This window comes from Ambystoma mexicanum, chromosome 3q (assembly GCF_040938575.1).
Source record: "Ambystoma mexicanum isolate Mex_15411 chromosome 3q, UKY_AmexF1_1, whole genome shotgun sequence".
NCBI lineage: Eukaryota > Metazoa > Chordata > Amphibia > Caudata > Ambystomatidae > Ambystoma > Ambystoma mexicanum.
In genome coordinates this window covers 425,099,893-425,113,853 of record NC_090926.1, presented here as the reverse complement: position 1 = coordinate 425,113,853, position 13,961 = coordinate 425,099,893, and the positions used below count along the sequence as shown (strand labels likewise).

The 13,961-nt window shown below is 44.7% G+C and overlaps 1 protein-coding gene across 4 annotated transcripts in view; it reads left to right on the top strand.

Moving 5' to 3' along the window:
* PCDH1 (protocadherin 1) overlaps positions 1-13,961 on the top strand; it is a 635,879-nt gene that overhangs the window by 395,769 nt on the left and 226,149 nt on the right. For 3 of the 4 annotated variants that reach the window (XM_069654113.1, XM_069654112.1, XM_069654114.1), the window contains exon 4: positions 586-805. The exons of the other annotated variant lie outside the window; for it this stretch is intronic. In XM_069654113.1, coding sequence (XP_069510214.1) covers positions 586-805 — 220 coding nt within the window. The remainder of the gene's footprint in view (positions 1-585; positions 806-13,961) is intronic. 4 annotated transcript variants of the gene reach the window in all.

The window sequence follows — 13,961 nt, the reverse complement described above, 5'->3', positions numbered from 1 at the left end:
TAGTGGGTCAGTCATTTTCAGGGCATGGGTGAACCTCTCATAATGCTAAACCAGATCTGCAATAATTCAAACAGGGTGGGTGGAAATGACCTCCTCTGGCTCGGTGAGGTAGGGGCTTACATACAAGCCCAAAATAGGCACCCAACGCTAGTGTCAGAAGCACCATACCTTCCACCGCTGCCCACAACCCTATGCATCCCAGGAGCGTGCAGAAGCAAATCTGCTCAGAGTGCAAGAAGCCTCTGCTGCAGTGGATTCTGCAGCTTGTGAAATATGCCAGGGACCGGTGCCCCTGAATGGCGTGGATGGCTTTATTTCTCTGTGAAATACACACGTGGAGGCCAGCGCCAAGCGAGGAAAGGCAGGTTAATATGCCCGTGAAATACAATAGCGTTGACTCCTGCTGAGGCCAGAGATAACTATCCGAATGTAAACTGTGGTATTGCGCAATGACCTATGAAACCTTGTCACGTTAAACGTTTCTCTTTAAAAGCCCTAAAAATGCCCAGTTTACCAAAACATTTTTTTTTCTTTTCGCCCTTTTCCTTTCTTCCTATATTTTTTCTTTTCCTTTAATGTGCCAAGTTACCTCATCGGCGAGTGACCTTCTCCACAACCAATCAGGCACCAGACCTGCAAGACCCCTCCCAGCACAGCTACTACGATAGCGGATTGGAGGAGTCCGAGACTCCCAGCAGCAAGTCTTCATCTGGCCCTCGCATCGGGCCCTTGGCACTGCCCGAGGACCACTACGAGCGCACAACCCCCGATGGCAGCATTGGTGAAATGGAGCACCCTGAGAATGGTAAGACCAAAGGCAAAGGGGGGAAGGGGAGGCTTCATTGTAGTTTTCTCCCACGATGTCTGTCTTTGTTGGCAAATCCCATCCTCATTGTGGGAGGGTATCATTTTTCTGGCCCTTCACACTTCCCATTATATGAATAGTCTCATTGCCACTTCACTCCGTCCCTTTGGTTGAAGGGGATCCTGGGTGTTTGAGTCTTTACCTCTGAAGGACACTTTGTTACGATTTATTCTCGCAAAATCAAAACTTGGGAAAGATTGCAGAATTAAGATATCCTTCTAAAGTGGAAACTACCTTTACATCACACAGACCATTGCTGTAGGTGTTTTGCCCCCAAAATTCACTAATTGTTCTCTGGTGCTAGTTGCTGAAGCACATAACATGCAATGAATGGAGGAGGGCTGAGGAGTTTATGGTGATTTGAAAGTAAAGTAATGGAAAGTAAAATTTAGGAGTGATATTTGTGTTCGGAGGTGGAATCCATGAAGAAAATGATCAAAGCATGAAACATCAAATACCTCCCATTAAATCACTGCTTAAGGCACGCATGCAGACCTCAAACCAGTAAGAGCACAACTCATGGGAAGATGTTTTCAAATCCATTGAGTGCTGTTGTATGTGAGTGTTGCCAAGGATGGCGAGCTACACAAGTAAAGCGTTGGTCTCAGACATGAGGGCAGCTTGTACCAGCACAAGTTTGAATCCTGGGACAGAGTCGACTTTGCCTTTCATCGTTCTGAGGTCAATAAAGTACCATTCAGGGTATGGTAATGATGCCTGTTACGGTGATTGGAAGGCGGGGGAGTGTGGCATGAAGTGCTCTATAAAACACCTATTATAAGGAGAGTTTTGGCAAAATGTAAGATCCAATAGGATCACTCATAACCTTTTCTACACAATCCTGTTTTTCATGCATCATAAGATAACAGAATCGTCCCAGCATGGCCCCAAGCATGCTGTAACCACCACACACTAAACAAGAAAACAGCGATTCTCCTAAAATGGCGCTCTTGAGTACCCCCCAAGTGGATAGAGCATTGCAGCCGAATGTGTGCTTCCTGCACTTGTAGATTGGGAACATATGCACAAAACAAATCTGCTGAAATGCATTTGATTTTCGCAACACATTGAAATAAATGAGTTTTAGTGGAGTGGGGCATCTTTCAGGGTGAAGGAAGAAGGGAATGCGTTGTTGGACAGTTTGTATCCTTCGCATGTTTATTAAAGTGTCCACAGAGGGTGCACAGTGCAGAACGGCCTGTTTGTGGAGTGTCTTACTGGTTCTAGATCCTAGTTAGATCAGTGTTGTGTTGTACTCCCCACTCCAGTTCAGCAGCATAAACCTTTTCTTAGCAGTGATGGTATGGTGGCGTCTAGCAGTGAGCGTGCCTCCCCTTAACACCCATCTCTGAAATGCAATCTGGTTGCAGTAAGTTAGGGTGATGGATCTGGCACTGGATCTTCCTATGCATTTGCTGCCGTACGTCTCTGTTCACCCCAACACTGTTGCCACTGGGTGTAGACGGACTTTCCCAAATCCTGTATTGATGCCTGGCTTGATATAGGCCGATGGTTCACTTGCTTGTATTGGGCTGAAAGTGGCATGATGCCCACCCAATCCAGCGTGCACCATTTGACCCAGTGTCCACCTGCAATTCTTTCTATCCCAGGGCATTCTGACCCTGTGCTTTTGAGGAAAAGGGATTCCAGATCTGTGTTGGTAGTGGGGTCTGTGTCCAGTGATTGGCTTCCAAATCCTGGGTTGGTGTTTTTAGGGTCGTGTTTTGGGGCAGATGGGGATCTTTACCACCCTTTGTGTTTTTGGGCTGCACGTGTTCTGCCTGGCATGCTCTCGTTTAAAGGGCTATCCCATACGTATTGTGTTTCTGTTCATATTTGCATTATATGACTTGACTTGGATCATGTGGTGCTTCCCAGGGTGTTTTTTTTCTTTTTCTTGCATCATTGCTAATTTATAATATACACGTGGTTTCCCCAGAGATGGTCACCTCTTTCCTTCTCGTCCGTGCGGCCCCTTAAACTGTGACATCAATTTCAGTCTTTAAAGGGATCAAATTATGTTGCACAAGGGATTGACATCACTATCAGTGAAAGGAATAAAGGTGAGGCAGGGTCGAGGAAGGGAAATGGTATACTTGGTGCAAGCAAATGAAGTGTGGCATGGGATTTATCAGAGGTGGAAGGAAAGAAGCTCATGAAAGTTGTAAGGATCTTTCAAATGATCAAGGACCATGGTATGCTGCAAGCTGTGTGTATTTGAAGAACACATGGTACCAGACATCCCATCTGTGACAAATCAACTTCCGGGGCACCACTGATCCAGGGATGAATATCGGTTTCTAAACCATCAATCAGCCCCAGAACTCTAGTACACCAGAAGGGATCCGAACAGATTGGTAATGCAAGCAAATTATAAATCTCCTTGTCAATTTGGGTAACGTGGCCGGAACAGAAGGCTTACCTCTACAAGGACGTGTATGTTGGGTAGTTGCAAAACAACAAAAATACAATTATTACCCAATGATAAAAGGGACTGTCCAGTCAAGGTTTTATACAAATATATGCTTTATTATTATTCAACTGACAGTTGTAGCACACTAGAAAATACAAACCACCGTGTAAAGGAATGCAGAGGATACAGTTTCAAGAAGGAAAGGGCATGCACTCTGGATACTAACCGGAGGGTAGTCTGTAAAGTAATTAATCTCAATAGATCAAGGATACTTGATTTCAGTACAAAGGAAGCACTGGGTCGTAAACTGTCACTAGGTGCCTTAGGAGACAGAACAGGGGGACAGAACCAAAATGTACCTTGTGCTTGTAGAAGTTCTTGGTGCTCGACAGGGCTGAGTTTGTTTCAGGGCACTTTGCAACTCCTGCGACCGAGTTCAAGATGGGAGAAGGCTGCGGGTATCAGACAGTAGGTAGTTCGGCGGGCGAGGCTGGACGGACGGCTGCATGTTGGCCTACACAGCGGCTCTAGGTCAGGAATTGTCGCAGTGCTGGGTGGCGGGTCTGAAGCACTGGCCAAGGTGCCACGGACGACGTTAGCAACTGCAGTGTGACAACAGTCAGAGGTGCAGCCAGTTGCAGCTCGAGGGGGATCTACTGGCTCGGAAATACCCTTTAAGGTGGATGCTGGTTGATGCTGGTCGATGCATTCCTCCTAGCTTCTTCATTGGGCTAGTGTCATCCTTTAAGGCGGACAGCACAAAGCTGAGGAGAGCATTGCAGGCAACAGTGTTGTCCTTGGTTTGGTTCAGACACTCTCTGGCACTCCCCACCTAGGAAGCTTGCTTGCAGAGTGTAGCAGGGCATGCTGTGTGCAGGCTGGGTAGCAGTTCTGGAGCTGCTAGAGGGTCCTCTGGATTCAGTATCTCCCTCTGTTCCCTGGGTGATGTTTAGGGGAGGGATCTTGCTTTCCTCTTTGGAAATCCTGGCCTTCCTTCACTGGTAGAAGCTGTAAGGCAGACTTTACCTTCAGCCAGGGTGCAAATGAGTTCTTCTTGTTACTCCTTGCAAAGTTTTCAGATGATCTGCCAAAAAAGGGGCTCAGCTCTCTTTTAAAGCCAAATGGTTCACAGTGACTGGTGTAGCCTACCTTAATAAACCATTCCTGAATTCCCACCAACAATCGCCTATATGCATGAGGTCATAACCAGAGTGCTTTGGAACAGAAAAGGTAAAGGGGTGTAAACATGTAATACTAAGTCCCACCCATCTTAATGTCTGTTGTGGGTCAAAGTGTCTCTCTAGATAATGGAGCTCTGTGGTTCCTGATTAAAGCGGCTGGTCTCACTTGAAGCTGTGGCGAGAACCGACTTTGTGTCCATCAATTCACATACTCGTACCTTCTGAATGGGTTCCACCTGTGAGGGTTGCCTACTGTAAACACATAGTCTGACACGACGGGTCACTGGGGAGCTGACCTCAGGTTGACAGAGTGCATATCAAAGGTTGTTGGGGTTTTCCTGTCCTTTGTTAGTCCTGTGATCAGGCCTCCGGTGGGCCTGCTTGAATTAACTCTGATTAGTTTGCAAAGCTGCCGTCAGCAGCTAACACAAGGCAGGATGGATCCATGGAGCCTTTGTTAGTTAATTAGGCTGGCCATGGCAGGAGCAATGTTTTCCCTTCCCCCTTCTGAGATGGCTTGATGTACTCTTGGCTGTCATATTCTAACCAAATATGACAAGGGACACAGCGCCTGTAGGCTGTCCACCCAGAGTACACAGGTCCATGTGTATGTCGTGTAGTAATCATAGGAAAATGTGTGCAGATTAGCCCCACACATTTTCCGGAGGTTGATCTACCGTCATTCAATTTAATTTAAAATGTTTTTTAAAAAGACCCAGGCGAGCGCACACTGACCGTGCTGATTGTTGAATTCCTCACACACATACCCTACACCTTAGACCTTCATGGACTTCAACACAGACGCTTTGGGACTCTTGGAGACCTGCATATCCTGACTGTCATTCACCCTGACTTCCACACCTTTAATTTATTTATTTATTTATTTATTCATTTGGATTTGTAGAGCGCACATCTGCCCGGGGGCATCGTGGCGCTAAGAAGTCTTACTTGTTACAGGCATACATGGTGAATATACGGATATACAGATTAGCATAGACGCGTTTTTTCATACATTTGCTGTTATTTCCATAATTACAGTGGTGAGAATACAGGTGAGGCGGGGTTAGTGGAACAGCGTGGTTTTGAGTAGTCTACGGAAGGCATGGTATGATTTTTCGCTTCTTAAGGCGGTGGGGAGTGCGTTCCAATTTTTGGGTGCTAGGTGTTGGAAGCTGGACCCTCCGGCTTTGCTTCTTTTGAAAGTGGGTACATAGATCTGGTTGGTCAGGTGTGACCTGGTAGGTCTAGTGGAGGTATGGAGGGTGATCCTTTCAGAAAGATAGGGTGGGGCATTGGCAGAGAGGCATCTGTGTGTGATGGCCATGGATTTAAATAGTATGCGTTCTTTTATAGGTAGCCAGTATGCTTCATTTCTGGCTTGGGAGATGTGCTCCCTTTTTGGAATGCTTAGGGCTGCTCCTAGAGCATTGTTTTGTGTGACTTGCATTTTTTTTAATGTTTTGTGCAGATGTGCCCAGGAAGAGGGCTTCGCAGTAGTCCAATTTGGTACCTACTGTGGCTCTGGCTACATTCAGGCAGTTTTTAGGGGATAGGAAGGGTTTAACGGCATTGATTATCTTAGTGGTTAGTGCAGCAGAGGAGGCTACGGCATTGACTTGCCGTGTCATGGAGAGAGTGGAGTCGAGGTATACTCCTAGCGTTTTTACCGCAGTGGAGACTGTGATGGTGCAGTTATCGATGTTAAAGGATTTGTATAGAGGTGGGAGTTTGTTTAGTGTTTCTTTGGTGCCAACTAGTAGGATCTCTGTTTTGTCCCCGTTAAGGCAGAGTCCATTGGCTGCCATCCAGGTTTGAATGGCTGTGTATATTTTAGTTAGTGCTGAGGCGTCTTGTTCATATAAGCCAGTGAGGGGGAGCAGGACTTGTGTGTCGTCAGCATAGTTGGTGTAAGCTATGTGGTGATGGTCGAGGCCATTGAAGAGAGGGAGGGTTAAAATGTTGTATAGGGTGGGTGCAGTGCAGGATCCTTGTGGGACGCCACAGTGGATGGTGGTTGGGGTAGCGTTTGCAGATTCAGAAAAGACTTTCATAAGTCGGCCCTCGAGGAAGGATTTGACCCAGGAGACGGCTTCCGGCGAGAAGTGAGCTTCATTTTTAAGTTGTGTGCCTAGAATGTCATGATTGACCAGGTCGAAGGCAGCAGATAGGTCTAATAGTAGGAGGAGAGCCGGTTTGCCTTTGTCCATGATGTCATTAAGTTGAATTTTAAGGTCTAGAAGGGCCGATTCGGTCCCATGCCCCGGGCGGAAGCCCGATTGCCTTTTGCCTAAGATGCGATTTTCTTCGAGGTAGTGCTGTATTTGTGAGTAGGCGACTTTGTCGAGGATCTTGAGCAGGAAGGGAACTGTTGTAATGGGTCTATAGTTGTTGGCGTTTTTTGGATCTAGAGTGGGTTTCTTGAGAAGGGGGGCGCACCCAAGCTTCTTTTAGGCTGGTTGGGACTGAGTTAGAGTTGAAGGATGCATTAATGAAGGATTTGAGGAATGGTGCTAGTGTCTCAACACAGTCTTTGACTAGTTTGGCGAGGCAGGCGTCGCCTTTGCAGTTGGAGGGTTTGATTCTGTTAACGATATCAATTACCTCTTTTTCTGAAACTTCTCTAAATTTAAAGGGTGTGATGTGACTTATCTTTTTGTTCTCAATCACTGTTTCCTTAGGGGATGCAGCTAAGATTTGCTGAGTGAGATTTTTGTGATGGTTTAAGATTTTGGCTTGGAGGAGTTCGATTTTTTTTTAGAAGGGCGGTTTGTATGGTGTTACACCAGGCTTGGTCCTTGACAATCTCTTGTGACTTAGTGGCTGGTGTGGAGAGTTATTTGAAGATGGCAAAGAGCTCTTTGGATTCTGAGGTGGCGTTGGAGATTCTTTCATTATATGATGCAGATTTGGCTGCTATGATGCTTTTTTTGTATTGGGTGGCCAGTGATTTGTAGGACGATAGTGAGGAGGCATTGGGTGCTTTTTTCCATACGTTGAGGGCTTTGCGTTTTTTAGTTCGTAGTTCTTTTAGTTCTGCTGAGAACCACGTATTGGAGTGTTTGGAGTTTTTGGATTTTTTCTTTTGTAGGGGGGCGATGATGTCAATGGCAGTGCTAATGGTGGTCTTGTAGATATCTGCCAGTGCAGCTGGGTCAAATGAGGCAGGGAGGTTGTTTGTGAGAGTAGCTAGGTAGGGTGTGATACTTTCTTTGGTGAGGTTCTTGGCGCTCCTGGCCATGGCTGGGGGTGCAGGTGAGAGTTTTTTTACCGAGTTGATAGGTAGGGGGATGAAGAAGTGAATGAGAAAGTGGTCGGACCATGGCGTGGGCGTGGTGGAGCTGATGTCGATGCCGCAGTTGTGGTCGACTACCCAGTCAAGAGTGCGCCCTTTACTCTGGGTAGGTTGGAGAACTCTTTGTACAAAGCCCATTTCTTGGAGAGCTTGTGCTAGCTTAGTGGATGGTTTATCTTTCTGGTCTTGGAGCCCCAAGTTGAGGTCTCCTAGGAGAATGGTTTTGGTAGTGGTTTTAAGGTTTTCACCTAGCAGGTGTGTGAGGTTGTCTTGGAAGTCCAGTAAAGGGCCTGGTGGGCGATATACTAGATTGAGAGTGATGGTGGTGTTGGGAGTGCGATCTTGGCAGATAGAAAGTCGATGTTATCCCTTTGACATGCATATGAGCATTATAGTCTGCTTTGTAACATTCCTGGTCATGCCTTATCTGTTAATCTATGTCCATGTGATCCATTATAGGATGTTTCATTCCTGACCTCCATAGAGTGTGCAGATATGAACTGGGACACCCACGGCACATCCTATGAGACAGCGAAACACCAGTTGTCAAGTGTGGTATATATCTGCAGGGTACAATGCAATCATGCAACCCAACCTTCCAATCTAGACCACTAGGCCAGGTGCATACTCTTAATAGTACGGTAAACACAATCGACAAACCCATTAGCCTTAGGGTTGTACTAAGAATGAACCTGAAGTTTTTGATCCCTTTCTCTTGTTAATATCTCTGCATCTCTGGCAAAGTAAGTTGCACACAATTATCGGACACTGTACACTGGGAGCACCCTCCCCTCATGAATACCTCCCTTAAGAAGCAAAGTACACATGTTGTAATATCTACGGAGCATGCCTCAACTCAAACCTCTTAGATTTTAGATAATAGTGCTCATGGATGATTCCTCCATTACCCCGTCTGTCGTGCCCATGGTCCCAATAAAGTCAATAGACAATTTCTCCACACTTGCCGAGGAACATCCACATTTATGTGCACATGTTTTAGAGATGTTTTTGCTTTTTCCGTATGTGCAGTACTTCTTCACACCCCTCTCCACAATACTTGTCAGTTCCTTTAGACATTTCTTCGTTAAAGTATGTTTCAAGATGCACTCATCTTTCCTACAACCCTGGGGGAAGGAACCAGTCACTACATGTTAACCCTAGGTCACATATGCACAGCTCCTTATTGATTTTCTTGAAAGTAGAAAGCCAAGCTGATTCCCTTTGACCTCCCTGTTCCATATATGTCATCTTATTTTTCAAGTTCTCATCCTTGCACATCTTCTCATTCCACACTTAAAAACAATGGTTAAAATAAGTTGCTTGTCATGTCCATCCATTGCTCATTTTCTTCACAGCCACTAGTAACGCCCCGGTCAGTGACCATGACGGTCTGCCACTGGGTTTTCTTTGCCAGACATGTATACCACAGACAAGATATACTGTAGGACGCTTGCTAACGGCCTGCTTTGTGTGGGGTAGCCAGGCTATACTTGCTTGTGGTAACTAAATGTTGCAAAATATTATGATAGTTCCTCACCGCATAGAGGACACGTCACAAATATGTGCTGAAAGATACCCAACAACACGCCATGTCCTCTTTTCCAACGGTGAAATAATTGTTCACAAACATTGAGCGCAGGACACAAATGCAATAGGTTCCTCTTTGCCCTCATTACCACCCCGAAGTCATGTCATAAGCATCTAAAGTATGGACAGATTTTTTTTCTCGGTGTGAAACCTGCGCAAAATGGGGGCACTCCTCAGCTTGGACTTAAGCAAATGGACGACAGCAAACATTTCAGCATTGCAACGAATGGGTACTCTTGTTTAAGTGCACTTCAAATAACTGAAGTCTTACTTGAAAAACTCCGAACAAATTTGGACTATTACTTTGTAAGCTAGAGGAACGACCTGAGCAGTTGTTTACTGGTGGGTTCTTCGACCTTTAATGTACCACTCAAATACCGGCTGGGCGTGTATCCCTTTGTTGGCTAGCATGTGTCTCAGGTATGTCACCTGCTTACATTTCATCTGACCTTTCTCCATTTTACAGTCATTTCAAACTCCTAATTTAAAGGCCTTGTATGCCAATTTATCAATACTCGACGTCATTCTCGTCTCATAGCATAATTTCGTCTTGAAAATAATGAGCGCCAGTCATCAATGCCTAATTACTGGTTGAAAGGCAACTGATCCTGGCACCAGCATGAAAGGCATTTAGAGGTCCCCCCACATATGGCCCCAAACAAATAATACCGGATGTCAATGGTGGGAATCAACATGAAGATCCAACTTGTGGTAAGCAGATGGTAAGTCGAGGGTGCACACCATTTTACTTTCTCAGTCATCATCTCCTCATTCACCATGGGAAGGGGACGCCAGTCTATGCTAAAGTCCTTTAAATCCTGTAAATCACACAAGCGTATGCGTCCATCAAACTGTTTATTTATTTCCCCTTTTTCACAAAGAGAAGAGAGAAAGAGAGAGAGAGACAGACACAGAGAGACCCACCAGCTTGAGAGTTCCCCAAGCCTTCTACAGCGAACCTGAGAGACAGACGCAGGAGCCCATGAGTTTCAAACTTGTGATGCTTTGAAATGCATTACGCTGAAGCAAGGTCAATCGCAGAGCCCTTTTGTAGGTGGTGACGAGACCAAGGATAGGTATCCTTAGTAGGACAAGTGACGATGCAACGTTGCCGATACCACTGACAACTGGAACCCACAGTCGGTACTGTCAAACGCTGAACTGCATTACCATGAAGAAACAGGATACCATGAGGAGAGATGCCGAAACAGAAGACCCGCTCGCTATCCGTGCGTCAAATAATGCTCTACAACAAAGGATGCTCCCACTGATACTCCCTTCCATCAGGGCGGTAACAGGCAGAACCAGAGGCCATGGAAGACTACAAAGAATAATTATTGCAAACATTGAACCTCATCCCTGTACAAAAACTGAATTGGAATGGAATTGGAGGAAAAAGGGAACCCAAAAAGAGCATTGAGAAAATTTGCCAAATGAATCACACATTACATCAAGAAGCTATTAATGCAAACATTAAGATTCACAGACAAGAAACAAGAATTAATAAGCACCTCCCTAGAGGGATAAAACCAGAGGAGAGAAAGCAAAGTAATCCTTTAAAAGAATTCAAGATTTTAATGCAAACAGTCATAAAAAAACGATTTACAAGCGAGATGTTGGAAGATGGGTAATAGAATTAACTTCAGAGTGGCATCAGTTTCAAGAATCATTTTCAAGAGAATCATTTTGAATCGCCTACTGAAAAGCTGGTCCTAAAAGTATTTTCATGAGAAGGGAGTCATTCTCCTGACCCAAGTTAGTTTTTGTATAAGTGTTGGGTCAGTGGGAGTACTTTTAGGACAGCAAACTTATTTGTTTTCACAATCCCGACTAACTGAAAATCACCTTACGTAATAAAATGGGCAAGGACACCCATAGCGATAGAGAAAGATAGGCCTTATCCCTTTTATTTTAATAAAATACAGAATATAATGGCACCACTGAGTTTGTGTGCTCCTTTCTGATCCACCACACCGTATACTATTTGTTATCTTCTACAAATCGTATGACCTCAGCGTTTTCACTTCCACATGCCTTTGGGTCAATACCACTCACTTACCATCTTTACCCCTTGTTGGGCCACAATGCTCTGAACACTTGTTCAATATATCCTTGTAATGATATATCAAATCTACCAACATAGGTAACCAGTGCTCCAGATAAGATTTTAAGTGCGAGTATTTTACTCCTTATTTTTTCAAGTTGGGAATAAAATTATTTTTTATGGAATAAAAATGTACATACAATTCCCAATGAGAATATTTTATAAGCGAGTAACAATATGTTTTAACTAGAAAACTGAAATGCTTTTGTAATAATTATTTCTTTGCACCTTGTTATTCATACACATTAAAAGATACATGTTTACTTCCTCCGATCATAGTAATACCTCACTGCAGCTGAATCTGGGGGCCTGGTCCTTCAGGAATCTCACAAGTTACCAGGTCCTCTACCCAGTCAACACCAACACCCACACCCACTCACCCCTTCTCAGCACTGCCCTTACGGGCACCATGCCTGGCAGGTGTGCATATTCCTTTGCTCACTTTGCCAGTGGCCTCACTCCTGGCTCCCCCTGGCACTTCCCTCCCGGACACCCACAAGCACTTGCCCTTAACCTGCTCCCCCCTCCACACACACACACACCCTGTTTCCCCATCTCCCACACTTCTCTCCACTGCACTTGCATGTACGAATGCCACATGGCCTAGTAGGACCACAGTTGTATATTTACTGTTTTGCCACTGTTATTTACTCCTCTGTTCCAGCCCCAATTAGCCTAGTGGTGCCTCGAAACACAATTCTGTTGCATAGGCGCCTAACAAATGCTCAGTAAATAAAAAAATAAAAATTGCTACATGCACTAATCGTCCAAAAATATTCATATAGCTCTGTGAGTGAAAGCAGAGGCACAGGGTGCTACGTGCCCGTTTCCTGTTTTTTGTTGGGAGCATTTTTACTCCCATTTTTATTTTTTTGGGAGCATTTCCTATTTTTAGGGAGTAAAGTAGCTGATACATCTGTAGGATTGCGGGAAACCCCATTCTTTCTACAACAGATGAAGCCAAAGGCACCTGGGTCACTCATTTGTCTCCTAAAACCACATTCACAACCTTTATCATTTTATTGCAGAATTTACTATCAGCATCCTAGCCAACCACAGAACTTACATTGATTCTTGTTTCATTCCTGCTAATTTGTCCCCACTACTTATACTTGTGTAGTGACCATTCTTGTTGCATCTGCAACACAAAGCTTGCAATTAGACATTTTTTTGCATTGACAGATGCCTTTCAACCCCACAATGAAAATGCACCAAACTTCGACAGTGACCCCATTCTCAATTTGTTGTGATATCCTCCCTTTATTTCGCTTGCAGATATTTTCCAGTCTTGTCCTTGGAGTGGCCAACGGCACTGAATCTGGGGGGCCTCCTGTACATCTCCCCACTCTTTTGGCATTTGCATATTTCAAAAATGTAGAAATATTTTTCATCCCAGAGCAATGAAGCGGTTCCTTCAAGGCGGGATGCCTTGCTTGTCAGTCTTTCTCGGATCTTATGATTAGATGTGTGCATCATAATCGGGTTCTGAATATAGTCATCCTCCGCAGTAAATTAAGATGTGGCAACAAAACCTAATAGTCTTGCCAGGCACCAACATGCATGGAATCCTATCTCGTTCCTAGGCCTGAGGCCTTATCTGCCAGACTTGTTTGTGGCCTTGGCATGTAGTTTGTGTCTGGATGTACTGGAATTAATTACCATTTTTCAGATCACATGGTAGAGGACCACTGTTCAGATCTCAAATTCATTCTTTATTGGATTTTCTGCTATCCTAACATGTGCTTTCCTTCGGCAGCCACTCAGGGTGTTGTGAATTCGTTCATTATGGGATCACTTGGCAGAGTAGCTACTTGCACCGTGCATTCAAGGATATGTGTATTTCTCACTGCTACCAATCAAAACTAATTAACCTGAAGAATTGGATGCCGTGTGCTCTGGGAAACGTTATCTGGTGTGATTTCAGTTTCTACGCAGAACTCCATTTACACACTGACCTTGGTGCTGGGAGCCCACTGTCTGAGCTTCATGAGGCCTGGAAGTTGTGTTAAGCAATTTTATGTCGGGATGCAGCATTTCAGAATTCAGGCCTTGCTGGGTTTCGTCTGAGTAATGACGGTACTCCTGTTTATTCTCCACCATGTTGTGTTCTTCATGTCTGCATGTGCGTGTCACCATTTAATTATTCCTGGGCTGTATATGCAGCAAAATACTAACTACCTGTCGCCCTACTTAAGTCACACAATCTATTTTACTCTTAATTGTAACTACTTGGCTCTTAGTGTTTTGCTAACTATTTGCTGAGCCTTTTTCAGCTTGTATTTTCGTTCATAATTGGGAACAGGTGGGGCTGTTGGGGGCATGGCCAGACCCGGTACAACTTCATTGCCACATCACCAAGTTGGTATGCCTCTCATAAACCCTTAATAACATGCACTACCTTTGACTTTAAACAGCACCTTAAGGCAAAGTGTTTTCTTTAATCAATAAAGTGTTCCCATCCTATAGCTACAAATGAAAGATTAAACACATCTTTCCAACCCACCCATGATTAGGGTGGG